The sequence below is a fragment of the Drosophila albomicans genome, chromosome 2R (assembly GCF_009650485.2).
Source record: "Drosophila albomicans strain 15112-1751.03 chromosome 2R, ASM965048v2, whole genome shotgun sequence".
NCBI lineage: Eukaryota > Metazoa > Arthropoda > Insecta > Diptera > Drosophilidae > Drosophila > Drosophila albomicans.
This window is the reverse complement of record NC_047631.2, coordinates 6,234,416-6,258,273: the sequence shown is the minus strand read 5'-3', so window position 1 is coordinate 6,258,273 and position 23,858 is coordinate 6,234,416. Positions and strand designations below refer to the sequence as shown.

At 37.4% G+C, this 23,858-nt stretch overlaps 1 protein-coding gene and 1 long non-coding RNA gene across 2 annotated transcripts; one reads left to right on the top strand and one right to left on the bottom strand.

Moving 5' to 3' along the window:
* The first annotated feature begins 366 nt into the window (after window positions 1-366).
* Window positions 367-1,694, top strand: LOC117576214 (probable mitochondrial glutathione transporter SLC25A40). The gene has a single exon (XM_034260819.2). The coding sequence runs from the start codon at window positions 479-481 to the stop codon at window positions 1,643-1,645; it is 1,167 nt and encodes a 388-aa protein (XP_034116710.1). The 5' UTR covers window positions 367-478; the 3' UTR covers window positions 1,646-1,694.
* A 2,013-nt stretch (window positions 1,695-3,707) lies between these two features.
* LOC117575177 (uncharacterized) lies at window positions 3,708-5,451 on the bottom strand. Its single transcript, XR_004572851.2, has 3 exons — window positions 4,879-5,451; window positions 4,428-4,643; window positions 3,708-4,366 (listed from the first exon to the last, which is right to left on the bottom strand). It is a non-coding gene; the product is annotated as an uncharacterized LOC117575177 (long non-coding RNA).
* Between the last annotated feature and the right edge of the window lie 18,407 nt (window positions 5,452-23,858).

Genomic DNA, 23,858 nt, shown 5'->3' with positions numbered 1-23,858 from the left:
GGAACCACTGTGCTTTGGCAGAGCGATTTCTATGAATTCTTTGGCATTGGACTTTGAGGTGGGTTCGGGTTTCCATTCTACTCTCCCCCATTTACGAGCAGGTTGGTAGTTGCCTCGTTACGTTATCTAGTTGCTTGTGCTCTCAGTTTAAGCTTTGTCAAATTGGAGCAGAAAATTGCAGCTGAACAGAGTCGCATGGTAATTGCCGAAAAATAAAGCTGAGACAAAGAAGACGCTGTTGTGCTATGGTAATAATGGTGTACTTAATGCTTTTCAAGTAAAAGGAAATTTCGATCATTACAATAAAAGCAGCGAGCGTTGCCAGACAGAGAAGCAGCTGTCAATGCAAATCACTGACATCTGGCAATGCTTTTTCTGTACACCATAAACACTTTTTTTTAGTATTATTGAAATCGATTAAATACTTACATCTGTCTGCCAAACAAAACATAAATACAAAGCAAATTCCAACACTGCAATGTCGAAGGGCAAACCTATTGTCATCAACACTGACAATAGCAGCAATAATGCCGACAGAAATAAACTCAAGAAGCCCAAGAAAATGCTTAACGATCCGCGCTTCCAGATCCGACCCTCTCAGCAGGTTGCTTCCGCCTGCTCTGGAGCCATGATCACAGCATGTTTCATGACGCCGCTGGACGTCATCAAGACGCGAATGCAGTCTCAACAGGCCAGTTCCCATAAGTGTTTTCTCTACTGCAACGGTCTGATGGATCATCTCTTTGCCATGTGTAATAGAAGGCAGCCACAGTTCACAAGTACATTGGATGCACTGCTTAAGATCAGTCGAAATGAGGGTATTGCAGCGCTGTGGAGTGGACTTGGCCCAACGCTAGTCTCTGCGCTGCCCTCGACAGTTGTCTACTTCGTGGCATACGAACAGTTTAAGGCCAGATACACATCCATTTATAAGAAGCACTTTGATACTCCCACCGCTCATGGTATAGGCTCCAGCCAGAAGGATGTTCCGTTATATGTTCCCATGCTGTCCGGTGTGACAGCTCGGATTTGCGCAGTTACCTTCGTCAGTCCCATCGAGCTTGTGCGCACTAAAATGCAGAGTCAGCGCCTGAACTATGCTCAGGTAATGAACTTTGTACGGAACATTATCGCCTTGCAGGGCATCTCAGGATTATGGCGAGGCCTGCCGCCCACCATATTGAGGGATGTTCCCTTCTCGGGCATCTATTGGCCCATTTATGAGTACCTAAAGATATGCCTTAGCAACAATGCAATGCAGCCATCGTTTGGACTGAGCTTCTTCGCTGGCGTGTTGGCTGGATCGGTAGCAGCCCTGGTCACGTGTCCCTTCGATGTGGTCAAGACGCATGAACAGATTGAATTTGCGGAGCGCGTCATCTTCACTGACTCACCCAGCAAGGAGCTGAACAAACAATCCACCTTCAGTCGCCTGGCCTCCATCTATCGCGTCTATGGACTGCGTGGACTTTTTGCCGGCTGCGTTCCGAGATTGATCAAAGTGGCGCCTGCATGCGCCATCATGATTTCGACCTTTGAGTATAGCAAATCGTTCTTCTTTTATTATAATGTGCAGCAACACAATGCGCAACTATTACAGAATAATCCCAATGCAAAGCTAATCAATGATGAGGACATTGATTAGCTGCGTACACGTATTTGCCATTTTTAAATAAAACACTTTATATTTCTTAAAACTCAATTAATTTATTGGCGTAGGCCTGAACTGAGTTAAATAAGGCAAAAGGAAATCAATTTGCCGTTCTTCTGTGCCAAAGGGCCGATGTCTTTATAGGGCTGCTGTCGCCTGATTCTGTGAAAACTTCTGTTGACTTTTGAAGGCTTCTGTTGATTTAATTTAACATTTACTCAACATGACATGCGAAAGGAAGTAAAGGAAATGAAATTGATGGTGTATGAATTAAATATGCGTTCGAAAGCAACACTTCACACTTTGCCTCTGCAATGAGTAGCTTTTGCCCTTCCTCCAACATTTAAGTATGTGGCTGTGAATCTGAATTAACTGGAAAGTTGAAAGAAAAGTTAATGGGGTATCGTGCTTCAAGTAAATATTTATATATCCGTCAACTTAACAGACTACAAATTGTAAAGTTAAACAACAAAATTAAGATGTGAAAGAAAATACAAATAAATGCAATCAAAAGAGTTCAACATTAGATTTTATTTATTTTAATTTTTCACAGTTTCTGATCATGTTTGCCATAGTTGAAATAAAATGCTGTCAAACGAACATAATGCATGCCCATTTCAATTCCAGTTACTTGAACAATAATCGAATTGGTCTGCACATTTGCACACACAACTCTGCAACTGTTCCCTGGTCACGTTCACATTTCCAAATGCCCACAGCGGCAATTTCAACTCGTGCCAAATCCAAACAATGACTACAATGGGCCAGGCTAAGTCACTGAATTGTTAGACCCGTCGCACGTTTTGCGGCCGACTGCAGAAAATGCATTCATATAAATCAGAAATATCGAAACTAAACATAAGCAATTAAGAAATGCTTTCGATTGGCCTGGCCAATGCTTGTTAGGGGGGCAATGTGTGGCAATTTAATTGCATTTTCACAACGTTTGGAAATAATTAAAAATGTCTACTTTTAGTTGAACTTTAAAACAAAAACATAAACTGGCCAAAACAAAAAATATTTAAAAAAAAGCAAATTAATTTCCCCAGCGAATACTTGATGTATAGTTTATTTTTCAATGATTGAACAACCAAAATTTACAAAGCATACCAAAAAAGGGAAACACAAAAAAAAATGAAAAGCATATTTTTGTTTGTGTTGACCGCAATTTTCCAAAGTAGTCAAAAAAAAGCTATGAAAGTGCCTCGCAGATAGCGATGAACATAAACTGTGATTTTCACTCACAGTGACTGACAGCCGGAGATGTGTGCTGACTCGCAAATATAAAAACAAGAGTCGATTTATTACCCGTTGTGAGGATATTTATTAATATAAATGCCAAAAAGTACAAATTTTTACGGAAAAAATATAAATTTTATCAAATATGAATGAATGAATAAGCAAACAATTATTTTAGCGAATCTACTTCGTTACATTATCGGGGATTTTTATATAATTGAAGCGTTTTAAAGCTTTTCAACACATGCCTGACTTCAATATCAGTAAGAACTCCAGATGCTTCAGTTCTTTTTCACAATCACAATCACAAATTCAGCACATCTCTTGTGAGTCAGGCGAGGTAAGGTAAACAAGGAAAACAATTCACGTCGAAACTTCTCGACTTTTAGACACCCTCGAACCCTTGTGTTTATGAAGTCATGAGTTTACACTCTACACACATTGTTAAAATATCGAAACCAGCAAATTACATAAAAGTGAACTTTTTTTTTGAGGTAGTAGTTTCGTATTCCACATATTTAACTATTTTTCTACTATAAATTTAATTGTTGAATGAATATTTTATATTTGAAATTCAGATGCGTGTTACACAAAGCTATATTACCCATTTTGGCAACTTTTAATTGACAGAGTATGAGAATATATGTATGGATACTTGTGAGTTGGAGCATGTTTGTGTGTGCGTATAATCTGCAAGCAACTGGCAAGCATTTATCGTGGCAGTTTTCTTTGTTAAACGAAAATTGCCAATAAAGCGCATTAAAAATATGCTTTCACTTAAATAATTGAAATTATATTAAAGCGAATTTCGTTCATGGGCGAGTGTAAGCCAATTTGTTACTTAACCACATGAAGGCGGCCTCAGCCCCCCAGTTTATCCCCATTTTTTTCCTTTTTTGTATTCATGCCATATATATATGTTTCCCCTTCCCCCATGGCAAATGCTTTGGGTGGCTTGGGGCGTGGCCATAGTCCATATATTCAGTCAGTCTGGCTGTTGCTTGTTTTTCCTTTGGCCGGCTTCAAAAATATTTGTGATAGCACAAAAAAGTTGTTGATGGCCAGCCCAATTGGGAATTGTTGTTCTTGGCCATCCTGCAGCTGCTCTATTTGGTCCTGTTGTTGGCCATCCTTCAGCATTTGGTCTGATGCCACACTGTCAGTATGGCGAGGGCCGAGTTTCATTTTTGCTTGTTGCGTTTGTGCTCGTATTTGCATTTAATTGTTGTATTAAAAATACACCAGCACGCACACAGCTCAGTTCGTCGCTTTATTTATGGCCTCTTTCATTTCAGTCTCCTGTTTGGTCCCTACAAACATTGACAGTGAGTGGGCGTGGCAGTATCGATATTTCAGGCAGGGAATGAAATTGATTTCAGTAATAAAATGATTTAAATCCAAATTGTGTTCCATTTTGTTGTCAATTACTCTCTATGCATTGACTAAGCGTATTAAATGGTTTGGTATTTTTTCAACCTAAAGCAAGTAGTATAAGGGTATTGAACTGCGGATCTGAAGTGGCAAGAAAACTATTTACTTAATTGCTTAATTTTATGCACCGAGTTTGCTTTAAGTTGGCATACGCAATGACGTACAAAGAAATCCTTGCTGCTGGCTTGGCCTTTCCTCCATTTGGCCAAGAGTTGAGTGTGTTTAAGTTTTCCAAACTCTTGCTGCATAGCTGTTGATTTTCCAAGCTGCCAAAGAAAACAATTTTCGGTGACCTTGCCTCGGCACAGCATTTAATTAATTTCTAGCGCCAAACGAATGCTTCAGTTAGTGTAAAAAATAAAATATAATAAAATAAGCCGAAATGAAATGGTAAGGACTCCTACAAGTCTATTTAAAAATACGATTAATTTTTCACGAGTTCGTAGAGCTGTGACGTCTTTAAAATGCCCACGCAAATTTTTAATTAGCGAAACCTTTTGCCATTTTTGCCCTGCCACATTTTCTTTTTTGCCTTTTCCTACTTTTATTTAACTCACCTGTGTTGCGTTATGTTGTGAATCCGACCCGAGACGACGGAGTTTTAATTAAAAAGTACAAAAAAATATACAAAGCAAACATTTGCTTGTTTGCCTGTTTGTCCGGTCCAGGCGTCATCGTCATCGCTGCCAATCCAAGTTTCAAGGCCAGGTGTGAAGCCTCCAAATATCCTGTATGTATCCCTTTTTTTTCTGTGTTTACACGCAGCTTTGGTTGCCCACTTTCGACTGCACTTCAATGTCGAATCTGAGTCGAGTCAGTCGACTCTTGAAGCTGGGCAGCTGACAGCTCTTGTATTATGCAGACCTTACATAAATTATTCCTAAGCGGATTTTTGACCTTCGCTCTCACTCACTCTCCCTCTGTTTGAAAATGTTAAATGTTGTTTATTTTGATTTAAATTTGATTGTGGTTCATTTGCAGCATACTAACTGCAGCCATTTGCAAGCCACTCTATAAGGCCAACGTATTTTCTGCGCATTTCAGCGCAATTTGCCTACAATTTTCCTTATATATTTTATTCCATTTTTCACTTGGTTCCATTTTCCTTTTCACTTTGCATGTTGTTTCTATGTTCCATTTTGGTCAGTTTGTTTTTCTCTTTAGGCAAAGCCAACTAAATTATTTAAGCGATAATGGCGCGTAAAAGTCATAAATTTATGGCTGCGAATTGTTAATGGCGCCAGTTGCCGAAAGGTGTAGAGAACGGTCGGGTCCTGCCATTAAGTGCTGGGTTATTTATAAAAACCCCCAAAAGGCCTAATTGATCTCATTTTGAATATTATGCTTGGCCGTGCGGATTCTTCGCGTAGTTAATCTACCGGCGACTCTTGAATAAACCGGGCAATTATTTTGGTAATTTGCCCGAGTGTTTACCAACTTAAATTGCATGGTAATCGCTGTATTAATAACAAGACAATTATAAACTTTTTATTATTTAATCCGGTTTTTCTACTCGGATAAACAAGCAGGTTGTATTCGCTTTCTTTTCTAACTTTATCCCACATGTTTCTGCAAACTTTGGATAATTTTTCATTTTGCTCTTTATTTTTGTGAAGTTTATGAATAATTCATGAGACAACTTTATAGAAATTTCGTTGAAATTCCACTAAAAGAAGAAACTTAAATGGCTAGTAGACGAACTGAATTATAAATGCTTTGAGAAAGTTTTGCGAAAAGATTTATAGAACTTTATGCTGAACACTTTATGTGAAACAGATTGATATTCATGTCTCAAAAAATATATATTGAGAAATTTAATGAACAAAGAAATTGACTAAAACACTAAAGAATTTCTATGTTTATTTACAGCATAGCTTTATATACTGATTTAATTGTTCGTGTCTTAACTCTCATATCGATAAACTTAAAAGCTTGGTAAAGTTACAATTTGCTTTTATTTTCCATTATGTTTACTAAAAAAAATTAAACTATCGGATTAAAATACCATGGATGACATTTAAATATTTTTTTTTATAAATAATGGTGTTGTATAAATGAAACAAAGAGACAGGTACAAAGTACGACTACAAAAGTTTTGGCCATAAAAAAATTTAAAAATTACCAAATTGGTTTTGCACTGCTGCGTAGAACGACGTTCGCAGTTATCGCCGAAATGCGATTTGCATATTTAAGAACAATTTTAAAGTATCCAACAACAGCAGCAAGTTTTCCTACAAAACAGGTGAAAAAGAAAAATATTGTGCAAAACAAAAAATACAAAATTGAAGTTAAAAACAAACAACTTTTGTCAGTCGGTTCTGCTTAATTTACATACAAAGTTTGGCTGTGTCCTCAAACGAATTTTGCTCTTTTTGGCTTTCATAGAAATGGAGTCTCCGCCACCATTTTTGTTATATTCATTTTGTTGATAACACATCATATGTAAATACTCACGATAGCACCCACACACACACCAACATGTAAAAACCGACCCCAGGTAAAAAGGGTCGTAACTGCAAATAAAAAAACTTCGCGTACTTCCGCCGGAACAAGAATGTGGTGCAAGTTGCTTCATTATGCCAGCCATTGTTAGGTTTAGATAAACAACAGAAAGGGGCCATTTTATTTTAAGGATGTCAAAGTTTATTTAGGAGTATGGTGCAACAGAATAATGCTACAAATTGTGTCTTGCACAAAAACAACAACTGAATTTAATTAAATAAAATGTAACGACACGAGTGCTGTAAATACAAATGAACGGGTTGAGAGCCTAATGAAAACGTGACAAAAATAAAAACAAATAATATGATATCATGGAAAAAGTTCGCAAAACACATATATGAGTAATTATACAATTTTTGTTTGGTAGTAATGAATATTTGGAGTATAGATTTTCCATTAAATCTGCCTTAAGAAAAGCTAATGCAACATCCTCATCATGCCTTACAAAAACTATAATAGGTATAGAGAACATACAAATAATTATAAAATTGTGTTTTTTAGGTGTAATATGTATGTGTTCATTTAAAGAGGACTATCTAAATGTGTTTAAATTTACCTCAAGTAAAAAAAGAGAATAGGTGATGCAGCGCCTTAAGCCATATACACTTTTCGAACGGAGATCCAAACACACGACACTGATGAGCAATGGCAGGCGACGATGACGGCTTGGATATGGATACTGACAATGGCAGCCGTCTCCGGCTGTTGACAGGCGGCTTTCGTCAACAGATATGATGTATGTACACAGACACATGTACACATGTGTACTCATAGATACACACACTGTCAAAGAGTCACATACACTTACACAAAAACGGCTAGGGAGGCATTCATCAGTCAGTTCGCAAATTTTTTCGTCGCTTTGGCTTATGAAATATGTTTTAAATTCTGTAGCAGCTGTAGAGCACCAACTCACAACTCACAGCAAAGTTGCATGGTCACTAACAGCAAAAAGTTGATACCTTCTGGCGATTCTAAAAGGAATTTTCGTCACACTTTGCGGGATGCAGAAAAATGTAATTTTATAATAAATTTAATTGTATGCTTTGCATTTTTAATTTGCTTTCAACACGTATTTCGAGAACTAAAACAATTGCAGTCAGTTTCGGGAGAACACAATATGAGTTGATAACTGGCAAAGGTTTGGATTACTCAGCTGTCCCTTAATGCCATATACTCGTATATTTTTTGCAGTCCTTGTAATTTACTTGCACTGTTTTTTGTTCATGAAGCACTCATCGTAGTTACTGCGCCTTTACCGAGCACTAGGACAACGACTAATGACTTGGAATTTGTTGCCCGCCAGCCAAATGAGCGTGTATGTGTGAGACAGCTGTTGTCACCGCTGTTTGCCATTAACGCTCAGGACCGGCCGAAAAAAACTAAGAGAGAAAACTGCAACTTAAGTGCAAGAGGAGCGTAAAAATCATTAAGCTGCAGCTGCCACAGCAACACATGACACCCACATTTATAAGTATCTCACACAAACAAACGTATACATACAAACATGTCTGGGCGACAGGCAAATGTATCTCTTTTCATGCCGGCCGACATGACGTATGAGTTATGTATATAAATTCCATGACACATCACTCATACGCCCCAGTGGCTTTAATTATATTCGTAGCACTCAAGACGAGCAATTTAATAAGTTAATGCTTAAAGCACATTATTGAGTATGCGGACTAATCAAGAATGCGTACTGAGTGAATTGGACTAATTGAAATGTGCAAAACTGAGGTTTGTATTTCTGCAGAAGACACAAATTTATTATATTTTCAGAGACATAATAATAAGCAATTAGTTCAGTATTTATAGAAAATTATCTCCTATTATATTTAAGTAGACAAACGTGCGTAATAATTCGAATTTTTAACTTAAGAAAACAGACATTGTTTTTGTTGCCTCAAAGCAGCTTATCACAATAATTTATAATGAACGTTGTGCAGATGTCGGAGAACTGAAACACGAAATGCTCTTAACGGTTGTGATGTGGTTAAGTGCTTTGCCAATTGAAACACTGATTGAATTGTTTGTGGTCCATATTAGGTTACAGACAATTTCAAATATATTAAAACAATAATTTGTTGCAGACAAATCTCATTATGGTAATATGGAAAGATAACTAAATATTGATTGAATTTTATATCAAACACTAATTGTGGATTTACAACATTAGAAGATCAATTAATTGAGTTACTGTTTAATGTTTACTAAATATTAAATCTTTAAGTAAATTTATGTTTATTTTTTATATACACACATCATAGTGAATAAGTTCTACAATTTCAAATATATTATACATTCATACATACAACAATAATTTGTTATAATAACGATATCCAATTAAATTTGATTTTATGTAAACGTTGTTTTTAATAAATGAAATTACCTTAAACTAACATATGTCGTTGCAGTTCACACCAAATAAAATGTGTCATTTGGGCTGTAAAGTGCACAGCCGCAGAAACCACGTGGAAATTTCTCTAGTGTATAACAATGAATTAAATGAACAACAGAGAATGTCGACAATTACCGTGCTTTTACCATAACAAATGCACAAAATAAAAAGAACAGCACGTTAGAGAGCAACAGTCAGCGACTAACAAACGGCACTCGCATAAATATTTTATTTATTGTGGTTACATTATTATTACACCTTTCAAAAGGCTGCGCCTAAAAGCATGCAACAGAGAAATATGAAAGCGAAAAATATGCCAATGGCAGCAAGTTTACTGTTGTTGTGCGTGTTGTTGTTGTTGTTGTGATTGTTTCTGCTATTGTAACACAATCCGACAGCCAGATCGGCAGACGGACAGACAGCCAGTCATCCACACAGACAATCAGACAGACAGAGAGACGGAAGCAAGGACGACAAGCACACGCACTCATATATATAACGTGGCATTTATGCTGACTGATAAATAACGACACAATTGACTCGCAATCGCGCGCACGTTAACGCTTACAGAGCGAAAGAGAAAAGGTAAAGGAACGAGGCAGAATGTGCTGGAAACAGGGAGATAAATTGATGGAGAACAGTAGGAAGGCCATTTCTCATAGTGGAGGCAGTCCTTTTGGACAGCCACGCACGATAGTCACGAAGACACGACATTAAGTACACGATTGACGGATTTATATTTAACTTCGTCGTTCGATAATAATGTAATAGTTTTTTTTAATAAATTAATCGATTAAATATTTCATTTCAGCATCTTATGTCCATCTCTAATTGTTCGCATTTGTAAAGCGTTTATGGCTGCCTTTTCACACATTTGTTTGTTATTTATTTTCAGTTTTGTTTGGATTGCTCTTTTTTCTTTTCCTCTCGTTTTTATTCAACTTTAAACTATATTCGTTTTTTATGTTTATCAATATTTGCTTTTTGTATTGCTCGACGCATGCAGTGATAAAAAGTTTTTTATTAATGACCAATATTGTGCAGATTTCCTTTTGACAGCGATTTATTTTTAGAGGTTTACCCCGCACTTGGTGAAATTATGCAATTTGAATTCATTCTTTAAACTACGTGTCATTTTTTCATTGATGACACTAAAAATATTGTGCATCGGTGTCATTGAGGCCACGTTGTTAAAAATATCTTTTGATTGCTCGGCATTATGCGTGGCTCAATTCAAAATTCATGCGTTTGGGGAAAAGAGAGAAAACAATAACAAAAAAAAAAAATAATCATTCATGATTAATGGCATGGCGTATCGAAAATATTTGCAACAGGCGCACAGATTTCATTTTATAATTGGAGTGAACAAAAAAAAAATTGATTTCAGTAATGGATTTTCCTAGTATTCAATTTCATTGTATATAAGAAGATTACAATTGCGGTAGCTCGACTGCAAGACACCCGTTATCCATTTTAAGACATTGTCAAATAATGAAAAGTAACAATGCAATTGTACATTACCTCTTATTCAGATTGGAGTATATAAAATATAAAGTAAGTTGAGAGCTCTTCCAGTCGTTGCTCTTTTTTAATACCCTTTTAACATATGGATGTCGGGTATGAAAAAGAATATAATATTTTTGGTGTATTCAATTCATTTGTTACAAAGCCAGAAAAATGACTTTAATCAAAAAATGATTGCTGTACAAGACCTATTCTCTTTCTCTTTTGTTTTTGTCAATATTTTGACATCAGCCTCGGCATCGTGTTGTTGGCAAAAAAGAGCAGCAGAAATAGATTTACAAACCAAACAAAAATTATATATATATAACAGAAAGCTTTAAGGCAAATTAAAGAAGGAATTTAAAAAAAAATACACAAATATTTAAAATGAAAAGCTGCTTTTCATATACACATGTAAGTTAAATGCTTGAAATTCCATTTTTACGTTTAATACAATTTTTATCTGCGTTCGTTGAACTACAATCTGGTTTCAACTGCTGGCCTTGGCACGTGGCTGCAAGTTAATTATTATACACTTTTAAAACTTAATTAAAATGGTCTTGTTGTAATTAACAGTATTGACAGTTTGAACAATCAGAGGCAGGACAGCAGCTGACAGGGCCATCGATAATCACAACAAAAGAAGCCAAATCATGGCGGTTGTCAAACTTCATTACGATCCTGTCACTCCACAGACATACAAATGACAGCTGTACGCGTGCTGATGTATGACAGCTGGACAATGAGAGCTACTCTCTCAGCCTCAACTCAACATCTAAATATCTTAGTACTGTCCATTTACATATATATTTATTTAAATAAATAGCTTCATCGTAAGCTGGGATTGCTGTAATGGATCTATTCCAATCCATTTCAGTTTATGTTGCCCTCTTTAAAAAAAATCCATCACTAAGCGTTCAATTATGTAAAGCAGAATGCGCACAAAATTGACTGAACTTGTTCGAGGTCCTTCAGTGGTTGGGAACGAGAACTCGCGTGTGTGGTGCAATGGGTGCGTGGTAGAAAATGTTCGCCACGTTGCTTGCAATTAACTGCAAAGCTGTTGTCATTGTCATTGCCTTGCACAATGTTGTAACAGCTACTTGTTGTTGCGCTTACTTTGTTGCTGCTGTTACTGAAAAATGCATGAGCTTGCCGGAAGCGGCAACCACCAGCTGCGTTGGCCCCGTTGATCCCTTTTGGCTGCCATCGTCAGCAGACAAAGCCAAGTACAACTTTAACATACACATGCCCTTTCACTCACATAGATGTGCACACATTCAAAACACACACACACACACACTTGAGCTGGGAATTTATACAAAACGCTTGGCAACTCCAGCACAATTTCCGCATACATCAGTCGTCTACACTTCACTACACTTTTTTCTGCTCATCCGTTTTCACACATTCTCCCATTTTACTTTTGGCGTAAAAAATAATTAATTTTCATGGTTTGTCTCCTTTATGGTTTTTCTTGTTGTTGCTGTTGCTGTTGCTGTTGTTATTGTCGTGTTTTTATTATTCTTTTGCACTTGTTGTTGCTTCCTTTGTTGCTGCAACAGAATTTTGTACGCTCCACAGTTTGCTTGAAGCTCTTACAGGTGCAGCTCCAACACTTGCAGGTGTTAACCAATGTAATTTAACAATTGCAAGGAGCAAGTGCTTGTTGTAGTTGTTGCTGTCTTGTTATGTGGCCAGACATTTCTGTAAGTGGTCAGTTTTCTCTCTTTTCGTTTTTTAAATAAATTTGTTGTTTGCTGTTCTTTTGCAGACAACTTTTGTCTGGCAACTTGGAATGTGCATTAATGGAAAAGAAAATGAATTAAAAAGCACAGCAATTTCCTGTTGAATTCAAAACAGTTTTCGGTTTGTGCGTTTGTAATATATATAAGATTTATATATACTGAAAAAATATAATTTCTTTTCTCGCAATACTTAATTACTTCTTTCCAATTCCTCACTTAATATGAAATATTGTAGCTTAATGCAATATAAGAAGTATAACAGCTGTCCGTCATGTCAAGTGCAATACGGAGCCACAGAGCGATTGTCGAGTCAAGCAGCTTTCATATGGAGTCCTTCAGCTCCAACTCAGACGTCACTTGGACATTCTTTCATGTCTGCTACACTGGCAATCGTTATTACATGCTGTTTTCGTAGCTGCGGCTAATGGGCGAGAGTCCAGTCAGCGTATATCCTTTCGCTCCAGCACCAAAAGAAAGCTCATCTGAGCAGAACCACAGCAGAGACTCCTTTGATTTTTTCTCTCTTTCTCTCTGCTATGCGGTACAACGGCGCATAATGCACAAACAGTAATAACCATAATAAAGGCAAACAAGAAACAAGAAAACAAATTCGATTACTACACAAGTATGCGACCTTAATATACTCTGTACTACAACTTTTAAATACATACCCCTTGCTTACTGTTTATAAATAGTTGCTTATAGTTAGAAACATTAAATAAAGAGTTTAAGTACAAACAGCATTTGCAACACATTCATCTGAAAGAATAATGCATTTAAATTTTCAAGATTCTTTTCAAACAAGTTGTGCAGGGTATTTTAAGTAAAAATTGTTGAAAATTGCGTTTTCTGCACACGTTTGCAAAATTTAAATATTTTATTGCTTAATTCTTTTGGGGCTCTACAAAATTTAATGACTCTTTGTCGTGGCAATAATGCAATTGTCCGCTTTCCCTCTCAGCATAGTCAACTGCAGATCTCTGAGCAGTTATTAATTATATTATAGAGCCCTTTAATATTCGAAGTTCTTGTGTGTTCAGATCCGAGTGTGTAGTACAAGTAGCTTGCAATTCGTTTTATGCTTCAGTTGTTAAGCACAACGACTGGCCTGCTTGTTATTGATGATGACAATCGGATGATAATTACGCACAAAGTGCAGTTTAAATGAGGTTTCGGGTTGACTGCAAATTCACATTGTTCATATGGTTGAGCTCATTTTAATTAATAGTTGGCACGAGTCTCGGTTAATTTAATGCAGAACTTCAGTCTTGCCAGCGTATTAAGATTTAAAAATCAAAATTTTATTGACTCTTTGCTGCGAAGACACATAAACATTGATGCTATTTATATTTTTGTAAGGCAATTCAAGTGTAAGAGATATCCGATTATTCATTATTTTCCCATTCAAAGCCTTATTATGAATGATTATTGTGTATCTTGTGTTAAAGTAGTTCTCAAAAAGAGGCTTTCATTCATTTGTTTAAATCAAGTCAAAGGTTTGTAGTTCGCTAAAGTTTATTTTATTGCCTCTATCAATGTTTTTCTTAAGCTTTCCATTTTATTCTTCCATTGCCATAAAACGTATCTTTTGTCTTCTCTTTCTGTGCGCATTTTACTGCTGCTGTTGCATATCAAATCCCACTTGCATAATATTTTATTATCCTAAGCGTCTTTTTTTTGCTGTTGCGCATTGTTTCGCAATGGAGTAGAGAACTGTTCGTTAGATATGTAGTTATCTTGTTCCACTGTGCGGCACAAGTATGGAAACTGGAAATCGCTTTACTTGGCGCCTGTTAACAAGTGCAAGTGCGGCTTGAATTTAATATCGGAGACTTTCTTTGTCGTTGTTATTGCTTCTGGTTTTGAATTTCTGTATTTCATTTTATACGCCTTTTTACATGTTCGTTCTCTGCCCACCTCCACGGCAAGGGAGCGGATTCTGCATCTGCCCCTACCATGTACAGCAAACAGTTGGTTAAATCCTTTACACAAGCTGTTTGGCGCGCATAACAAAATAAAATATATAATCCTGTTAAATGGTAAAACCAGGCAAAATCCAGGCAACAGCCCAAGCAAGACCCCAAGCCAGCAACAACGGGGACAGCAACAACAATGCCATCACATTTCGTTTCAAATTTTCTTGGCTCGCTTCGTTTTGCAGCCGCTTTCAGCTCGCCTGTGTCCTGCGCCGTCTGTCCTTCGTCCTCCATCGTGAGTCAGTATCGTGTTGTGTCCTATGCACACGTACGCGGCTTAAGATTTTCTCATTCATAACGTGATTTAAAGCGAAGCATTTCGACATGTTATGCCATCGACTTCCTGTTCAATATGCATTCCCTTCGTCACTCCGTATCGCATAGTTCGTTACCTTGGGGAGAATTACAGATTGCCGCCAGCTGCAGGATTCCATTTGCATTCAGCATTTAAATTGATGCACTTTTTTCTTCGTTTTCTTTTGAAGCCGCAATGAAAGATGCAAATGCCGGATACTGAAATCCTGTGCTGCTTACTGCCAACTATGATTACAGCGCGCACATCGTAAATGTTGCAGGCATTCAGCGTCCTCGATTCTTTGCCACCAAGCGCATACTTAACGAGCACTTAAACGCCTTCTCACATCCTTAGAAGATACTCAAGACTTGAGCACAAAAATTTTATGTTCAATTTGGTATCAGCTCATAATCGGCTGAAGCTCACAGCTTCTTCTAACTTCTCTCTCTCTCTCTCTCTCTAACCAACAGCCAGCCAGATGGACATTGGGCATCTTGGGATTTTATGGCCACTTAATCTCTTTAATTAAAAGCTGACATTTAATCGAAAATGTGATATTTGAAGGGCCGCAATTCAATGTTTAGCTCGTTGAGAACATGGGCAATTAAAGGCCAACGATGAAAATACAAAATCAATAAGGATTCTTCAACGATGTTCGCAATGTTCTCATCGGTGTTCTTAAGCGGATTATTTGAATCTATGTAATTTAAAATAAACAATCTAAGATTTTGCATCCATTAGACAAAATTAAACATTAATATGTATCGAATAATTATTTATTTAATAAATATATATAATATAACATAAAATGTTTTATTACTGAGTTACAACTAATGACTACTGATGTTTCTATTTTAATTTTGACATGCGACATAATATCTACTTTACACGATTGCTGATCCTATCGACCTACTGATGTTAAGCGATACTTCCTACGAGTTATGATACCGAGAGCTTACTAATGTCATCCGATACTGATAGGGTCTATCGACAATCCTGCTTCTCTGTTACATAACATACATATGTATATTACACCATAGTTTTTCACTCTCTCACTCTCGAGCACACTCAACTGCAGCTTGTTTATTTTTAATCAATAAGTATTCATTAGGAAAAATTAAACATTAATATGTATTGAATAATTATTATACCCGCTACCCATAGGGTAGAAGGGTATTATAACTTTGTGCCGACAGGAAATGTATGTAACAGGTAGAAGAAGGCATCTCCGACCCTATAAAGTATATATATTCTTGATCAGCGTCTACAGCCGAGACGATCTAGCCATGTCCGTCTGTCCGTTTGAACACCTAGATCTCAGAGACTATAAGAAATAGAGTTATATTTTTTTTCGACAGCATTTGTTATGTTTGCACGCAGATCAAGTTTGTTTAAAATTTTTGCACGCCCACTTCCGACCCTGAAAATCAGAAAAATCGAATAAGAAGCGTAATTTTAAAGCTAGAGTTACGAATTTTAGTATATACAGTAATAACTATAGTAGTTATGATTCCTAAAAATTTGGTTGCGATCAGATAAAAATTGTCGAAGTTATTAAAGAAATACTTTTGTATGGGCAAAAACGCCTATTTACTAGGGGTCTTAGTTGCTTTGGCCGACAATCTGGTATATTGTGCCGTCAATGGTATATTTTGAATGCGGTACTATATCAATATACCAAGTATACTATTTGGTATATTTTTAGTATTTCTGCACTATATTTGGTATATTTTGAGAATAATACCGCAAAATATATTTCTTTTATTCAAAATGGGTAGCGGGTATCTCACAGTCGAGTCCACTCGACTGTAGCTTTCTTACTTGTTTACTTTACAAAAATGCTTAATGTAAAAATATATACATGTGAAGTGTGGCACTACTGGTTGCTGGCAACGAGTGGCAACGCGAGCTTTGGGAAAGGATATGGCAGCACTGATCACAAAAGCAAGATCGACGAGAGGTCAGTTGGTGTGTCGGCGTTGACAGGAACAGTTGTCCTCAAATCGTGTTGAACATTATTCTGTTTAATTTATCATTACTTCATTACTTTTATATTTTCGATCAATAAATTACTCTACTTTGTTACATACATACATACAAATATTACATGTATGTACATATATTACATCATAATTTTGATAGCCACTAATGGCTGCTGACTTCGGATCTTAGTTGCTTTGGATGATATTATATATTTTGTACTCTGTGGTATATTTTGAATCTAACAGTATATCGTATAACCTACGATATATTTAAGTATTGTTCGGTATATTAATCTGTTATATTTTAAGAATGATATCTAATTCTTATCTTACTTGCTTAATACAATGATTTATTCAAGAAGAATTCTACATTTTAAGAATTAGTTACAAATTTATTTAAGTCGTCCACCAACAAATGTCCACCAACGACTCTCCGCTAACATATTTAATTTAAATACAAAGTCTTTGCTTGAAGGGCTTTGGCTGTCGTGTATCATTCAATTTACAAAATAAAAATGAAAGCAAAAAAAAACATGATTTCTTTGCCGTTTGTCGGCGACATTCATTTATACATTTATCTAAGCCCAAAGGAACCCAACTCTTGTTTTGCTTTTAATCTTCTGTGAGGTCCCAGTTATTGGGCTAGCAAGCAAAATGCTATTGTAGCCAGGCCAGCCCAGGCCACTTTTGTTGCCTCTTTATCACTTTTCATTTTAGTCCCCAAAAAAAAAAACAGCATTTTTATTGGCAACATATCGTATGCGTAATGCAATCGACGGCATAGATATGTATCTGTCTGTCCGTCTGTCGGTCTGTTTGTCGGGGCGTCTTTACTCGTTTCTGGGATTTTAACATCACACAAAGGTCTCTAAGCTTTAGCGACAGTGGCTTTTCAATTTGAATAAACGAATGTCGGCTAAATATTTGATTTATTTCTGTGTGACCTTTGTCAAACAGACGGAGACATTCAAAGAACCTTAGACACACCCACTCATACATACTCCCACTAGCAGTCGACGATCAGAGTAGCAAGCACATTTGTCTACTTTTATCGTTCGTCGTACAGAAAGTGTCACTCAAATTCAATTGCACGTGTTTATAATTTTCATAGTAGCGTTCTCTTGAAATAAAAATTGGGTTCGTTTTCGTTTCGTTCTCTATGGGTTTGTGTAACAAGCAATTTTCGCTATACAACTTCATTGCGAGTACAAGGTCAGAGACAGTTTTGCCTGTTTGCCTTTTGCTGCTGCCGGTCGTCAAAGCAATTCAAAATAATCTTACCAATTTCTGCAGACGGTACAACAAGCTCAAACAAGTAATTTCGCTAACGAACAAATGATTATTACTGCATAACGGGTCCTAGGATACGCACACACACACACGCACATATGCGAGGAACATGCAGATAAGCAAATGTAATGGAAACAGCTTATATCCTGACTCTGTTCTGTCCTAGGTTTACCTCCCCTCAACAGCCCGACATAACATAATCGTAAAAGTCAAATCTAAGCTGAGTGTTAGGATTGCAGCATTTTGGGGTGGCTAATTTTAAGGCGACAGGCGACACAAACACTGGGGACCTCAACTTTCAAGCTGCACTGGGACTTCCGCTGGGACTTGGGCTGAGAATTGTGCATATGAAATGAACAACGCATAACAATTTTCAACACTTCATCAGGTATAATCATTTAGTATGTTAATTTAATAGTACAAAAAAGTCATTGATATTTTTCGCTTTATATGAAGCTGCATTGCTTATTAATTTCATTTATTTTTTAACCAATTACTCTTCATAGCTATTCATCACATGCACAATATTGTCGCAAAAGTAAAGGTGCATTTAATAAGATTAACATTCATATAAATATGGTTACTAAGCGTCATGCAAAGTGAGCTAATGGGTTTCCTGTCATTTCCATTTTTATATAGTTGAGGCTATGTCCTTTTTTTGCACTTCAAAACTGTTCTTGTGCTTGTTTTACAGTTGGCCAGCTCAATTGAGTGTAAAACAATTTCATTAAACTCGCAGTCAGGGCGGAAAGCAGCTTTGTGTTTATAGAACAGCACCATGGGACTGCTACCCACCATTTGTCTATTTTTATACTTTTATTGAACAGCATAGTCAATGGCAGAGGCAGCGACTAAGGCAACCAGAATGGCATCAGGAACGGGAACGGGAACGGCAATGGCATCCTTGTGCGCTGAGTCCTCATCATTGTCGTTGTCTGTGCTCCACTTTGTTCTATTTTTATTATTATTTTATTGTCTCAATGCAGCAGCATAGACTGGCGCTGGTCCATGTGGAAGTTGAAATGGAAGTGGGATATTGGAGGAGAAGGTGAACACCATTGCAATTTATCGCATACGCTTTGACAACATGTTTGCAGGCATTTTTATCATTTCCGCATTTATGTGGTTTCCGCTCGAGCTGCAAGCAAACTAAGAAGTCGCTTTCTGCTTTATTGCCCCAAACGGTCGATTTCATCTCTTGCTCCGTTTCTCTGCGTCTCTCTCTCTCTCTCATTCTCTGTATATCGTGCTGTGAAGCATGTTGAAGCAAGTGGCAAGAAGCAGCAATATGCGGCAATATTGCCAGCATGCCTTCACATGCCACACGCCTTCCATTTGACCAACTGAATTGTTTTGGTTTAATTTATTGAACCGAACACTGTGAGCTTGCTGACCAGACGATCGCCACAGTCGCCGACACTGCTGCCAGAGTCAACATTTATAGAAAACTGTCCATGCAGGTGAAGGGGCAAGAAAAGGGTTTATTCTAGTTAACGGTTGAAAGAGTAATGAATACACATGTGAATAGCATCGACTTGAGTGGATGTCAGTTTAAAAATTATAAGATATTAATATTAAATTTTACCTGATTTTAAACTGTTAAACTTCTGACTAACATCAAACTCCTAATAGAATTACATTTCACCTCAACTAAGCAATGTTTTTTCACTTCTGTCGAAAAAAATCTTCTTTATTGTTCCACTTCTTTACTGTGCAGTTTCGCATAGAAAACTAAAGGACACTCCCAGTCACATTGTCTTCTATGGCCAAAAGAAGGGACAGCTATAAGCGGACCTGGCTGCGAGTCTTGTTAAGGGTCAGTAATAAATCTCAAAAGCTTGTGCTGCAACTTAAATTAAATGCTGAAAATCGTTTGGGCTGCAGCCCGTCTCTTGGCGCCCCTTTCCCAATCTGACACGCAAGTGGACAGGACTCGGAAAGGCAGCCAAGCAAAAAACCAGTTGAAAAATGCGACGCGTTAGAGAATGAAAAGCACAACTACCCAAAATGCAGAAAGACGTGAGTAGAAAGAAGTGGCCAGAAAAAATTAAATAGAGTTTTCAAAACAAGCGACTAAATATGGCCAACAATTGGCTCTGCCTGGCTAGAGCAATAGCGCCTTGCAGTGAAATCTGACTCGACTCCAACTCTCTTGCTCTGATTGTGGCGCTGGCTACTTCCATATGCAAACATGCTCTGCATGTGTAAAAGTCACGGAGCCAAAACGAAAAACTGCACGTGGCAACCAAAACTGTTGTCTACTTTTTGGCGTAAAGCGTTAAATTTATGACTTCTAGAATTTCCGTATTTGCAAGTCCGGCGAAAAAAAAACAGAGAATTACATCCCACAGATTTCGCACACATAAAATGTGGCAAAATACAGCAGCAGCATCCCGAAAAACACTAATAAATTTTTCTATTAAAATGCCACAATCATAATTCACTGAAGTTAAATATTGTTAAAAGGGGGGCCAGAAAGCTCGTGTTTTATGATTTCCAAATTAAATTTTGATGGTTAAGTGGTCGAATGGTTGTGGTGTTGGCATACCAACAAACGACAGGCAATGAGTATTATTTTGGTCAAATGTTTCAATAAGTTTTATGCATTCCGTATGCAAATTGTTTAGACAAAGCTGCTTATGGGCTATTTCGCATAATTTGTTGTCGTTATTTATATTCAATTTCAGATACAATTTATGCGTAATTGGCTTCTGCAAAACAATACAAAACTGTTCAGGTAATTTGAGTAACGCCTATTCGAATATAACCACATATTGTCTGAGTAAGGCTATACAATATTTTACATTAACTCTGACTAAATGTTGAATAGTTGCAGTTTAAAAGCTAAATCAAATTCATATAAACTAAAAAAGTCCATCGAAAACATTTACTGGGTCAAAAAATAACAAAAAAAAAAAAAAATGGTTCTGCCAGATGGGGCACAATTTTTATCCAGGCAGTGGCAACTTTCGGCTTATTCGACTATAACTTAATATGCAGGTGAAGCTATAAAATTGAAATTATGGCAACTGGCAACTAATGAACAACAATAAAAATAAATACAAGTACCCTTGCCCTGCTTGCGAGGTCCACCCAATGACTTTATAAACTACAAATGCAAGTGAAACTCCGACCAGCAGACAAAGTTTCGCTTTACATTGCGTTGCACACCTGAGTGACTTTGATGTGCAACTTGGGCGTTGCAAGTTGCGAATCGAACGGCGGGATGTTACCCTCTGAGAACTATGTCCGAAACTATGTCAATATTTTACCAAGTATACATTTTGAGCTTTTTGCTCGTCGCAGTCATTTGTGAATATTTTCATTTTAGTTATCAATTTTATGCTTGGACAAAGTCACAACCAAATGGGCAATGCCACTTGCAGTAGCACTTTCAGTTGGCTGAGGAAAATTACGTAGAAATTCAAAAGTTACTTCGTCCATAAATTGTAGCATATCAATGTGAGCGCTTGCGAAGTGCTCGTCTCAATCTTACGAGCTGAACTAAACACGAATCAGTTGCTGCAGAAACCGATTACCTCAATTCGGCTCTTTTGGTTGCCGAATCAACGACTGAACGACTGCCGAGCTTTCGTTCTCTTAGCTTTTGCAGGCAGAGCGAAACGTTCTCTTTGCTGTGGAAACGGGAAAGCATGATATTGCTTGCGCGGCCAAGGCGAGATAGTCAGAGCATGCTGTACTATTCGCACTACGGAAGCTGCATCAAATGCCACTTGTGACGCTTTGGCACAACAAATGTTAATAAAGCATGCGACAGCGGCTGAAATGAAACCCGAGACTGAAGCAGAGACTGAGCTTAGACACATATGCATGTGTGTGTGTTTGTGTGAATATGTGCAACATTGAATGTGCTTGTTGTTTGCTTCTGCATTGTTGTTGGCCAGTGTTGACTAGTGGCCTAGTCGCCGTTTGCCGTTTGTCGTTTGCTGTTTGCTGTTTGGGGATTTGCGATGGCAAATGAAAAGGTTGTGCGACAGTGAAATGCATTTCAAGTCTACTCAAGTGGGTTGCCCATTGTTGTTGTTGTTGATACACTCACACACATACACCCACACTTACAGAGACCAGACAGATGAGCGCCACGTTTGTGCATTAAAGTGAGCATAAATGTGGGTTAATGGGTTTTTAGTTGCTCTTTTCATTACGACACGACAGTAAAATTGTTTTGTACCTTTTTTGTTTTTTGAGTTGCTGCTCTTACTGCTGCTGAGTGAGAAATGCTAATCGAATTGCCAACTGTATGAACTCACATGGGACTTTTAGTTAGCCCAGGGAACAAGGACTGCTCTCTGATGATACCTGCATTCCCCAAAAATAGTTTCGTACCCATGCCATTACTTACCTGTGTCCACAATGCAAATATGTGCACACACTTTAGCGCGCAGCTAATTGAAATATAATTTAATTGCCACGGAGATACGCAGAAAAGCAGCCTCAGGACAATAACACAGGGACAACGCGCAGCTAGAACTCAGAAGCACTCGAAAACATGCCTTGCGTTTTGCAACACTAATTAAATTGCTCGTTGCATAGCTTGCAAGTTATGCGTTTCGTTGGTTACACATACGCACTGTGGTGCAGTGTTTTATGCCATAAAAATGCGGCACAAAGCGCTTTTTCCTAATTGAACATGTGTTTGCAAGAGCTGCGGTTGCTTCCAACGTGTATTTCTGGTGTCTTTCTCTGGGCTCTTTTTAGTTCATTAATTCGGTGGTAGTTTCTCTGGGTCAAATTCAAATTAAAAGGCAGCTTTGTCCGTATGTGTGTGTGTGTGTGTTCGCATAACTGTTTGTTCATTTTCCGGCTAATTTGAATATTTGTTATTCTGTTGTTGTTTGCTGCGCAATTTATGTGTGACAGCGCAAAAAGAGCATTTTTTAAGGCAAACACAAATGAAGATATAAATTTCATGCAGTCTCGCTTAATGTAAACATTGCTTTTGTCATACGCCCGCAATTTGTGTATTTTTCAGTGCAATTTGTAGTAGGAATATGTTAACCAATTAAAACTTGTAAACCACTTCAACTCATACATATTTAAGTTATCTATAATGTTAGCTTAGCTGCTGTTTCGCAACTTCTGACAGCAGATTGGCATTAGCAATTATCAAGCATACTTTAAGCGCCAAAGATAAAAGGGAAGAGCAAAGGAATGTTTAGGATTTGAAATTCAAGGACGTCTGAACGATTCTCGGAAATAATTCCTCTTACTTTGCACATATTATTAGCATTGATTGGATATCATTATCGTTATTACGCGCACTTATCGTAGTAATAAAGGCTGATCAATTTATAATTGGACTCCTACCATCACGAAATTGTGTTTACATTAAGTGGGTCGCACATACATATTTGCTCTTGAGAGGTACTTCAAATTGATATCAATGAGAAAATGAAGTCATAGCACTTGAAGTGTTTCAAGTAAGAATAAAATAAATTAATCCTTTATGCACTTGATGAAAACGAAGTAACTGCTGCGCTTAAAAGAGGAGATTAAGCGTGTGCCAATGGAAACCACACAAAAGAGTCCAAACAAAAAAACTCGGCTTAAACTTTGCATCAACTTTTCAACCAAGTGCTGGTGGCCGACACGCAAATTAGTTGACACGCTGATACCTATCATCAGTTTTTCTTTAAAGCTGCTGTAATTTCATCATTATGCCCAGCATGATGCAAAGTTACCCTTCCAGAAGCAGCAGAACAACCAGCAGCAACAACAGCAGCTTTTGTTCAATTCTTTTTTGCCAGACTGCAGAATTTTCCAACAAGTTTTACCGGTGCCGGGCATCATCCGGTGGCATGTTGCAAAAACCTGGGTTA

Coding starts and splice junctions, on each gene's coding strand:
- LOC117576214 (XM_034260819.2), top strand. CDS start 479: ATGTCGAAGGGCAAACCTATTGTCATCAACACTGACAATAGCAGCAAT.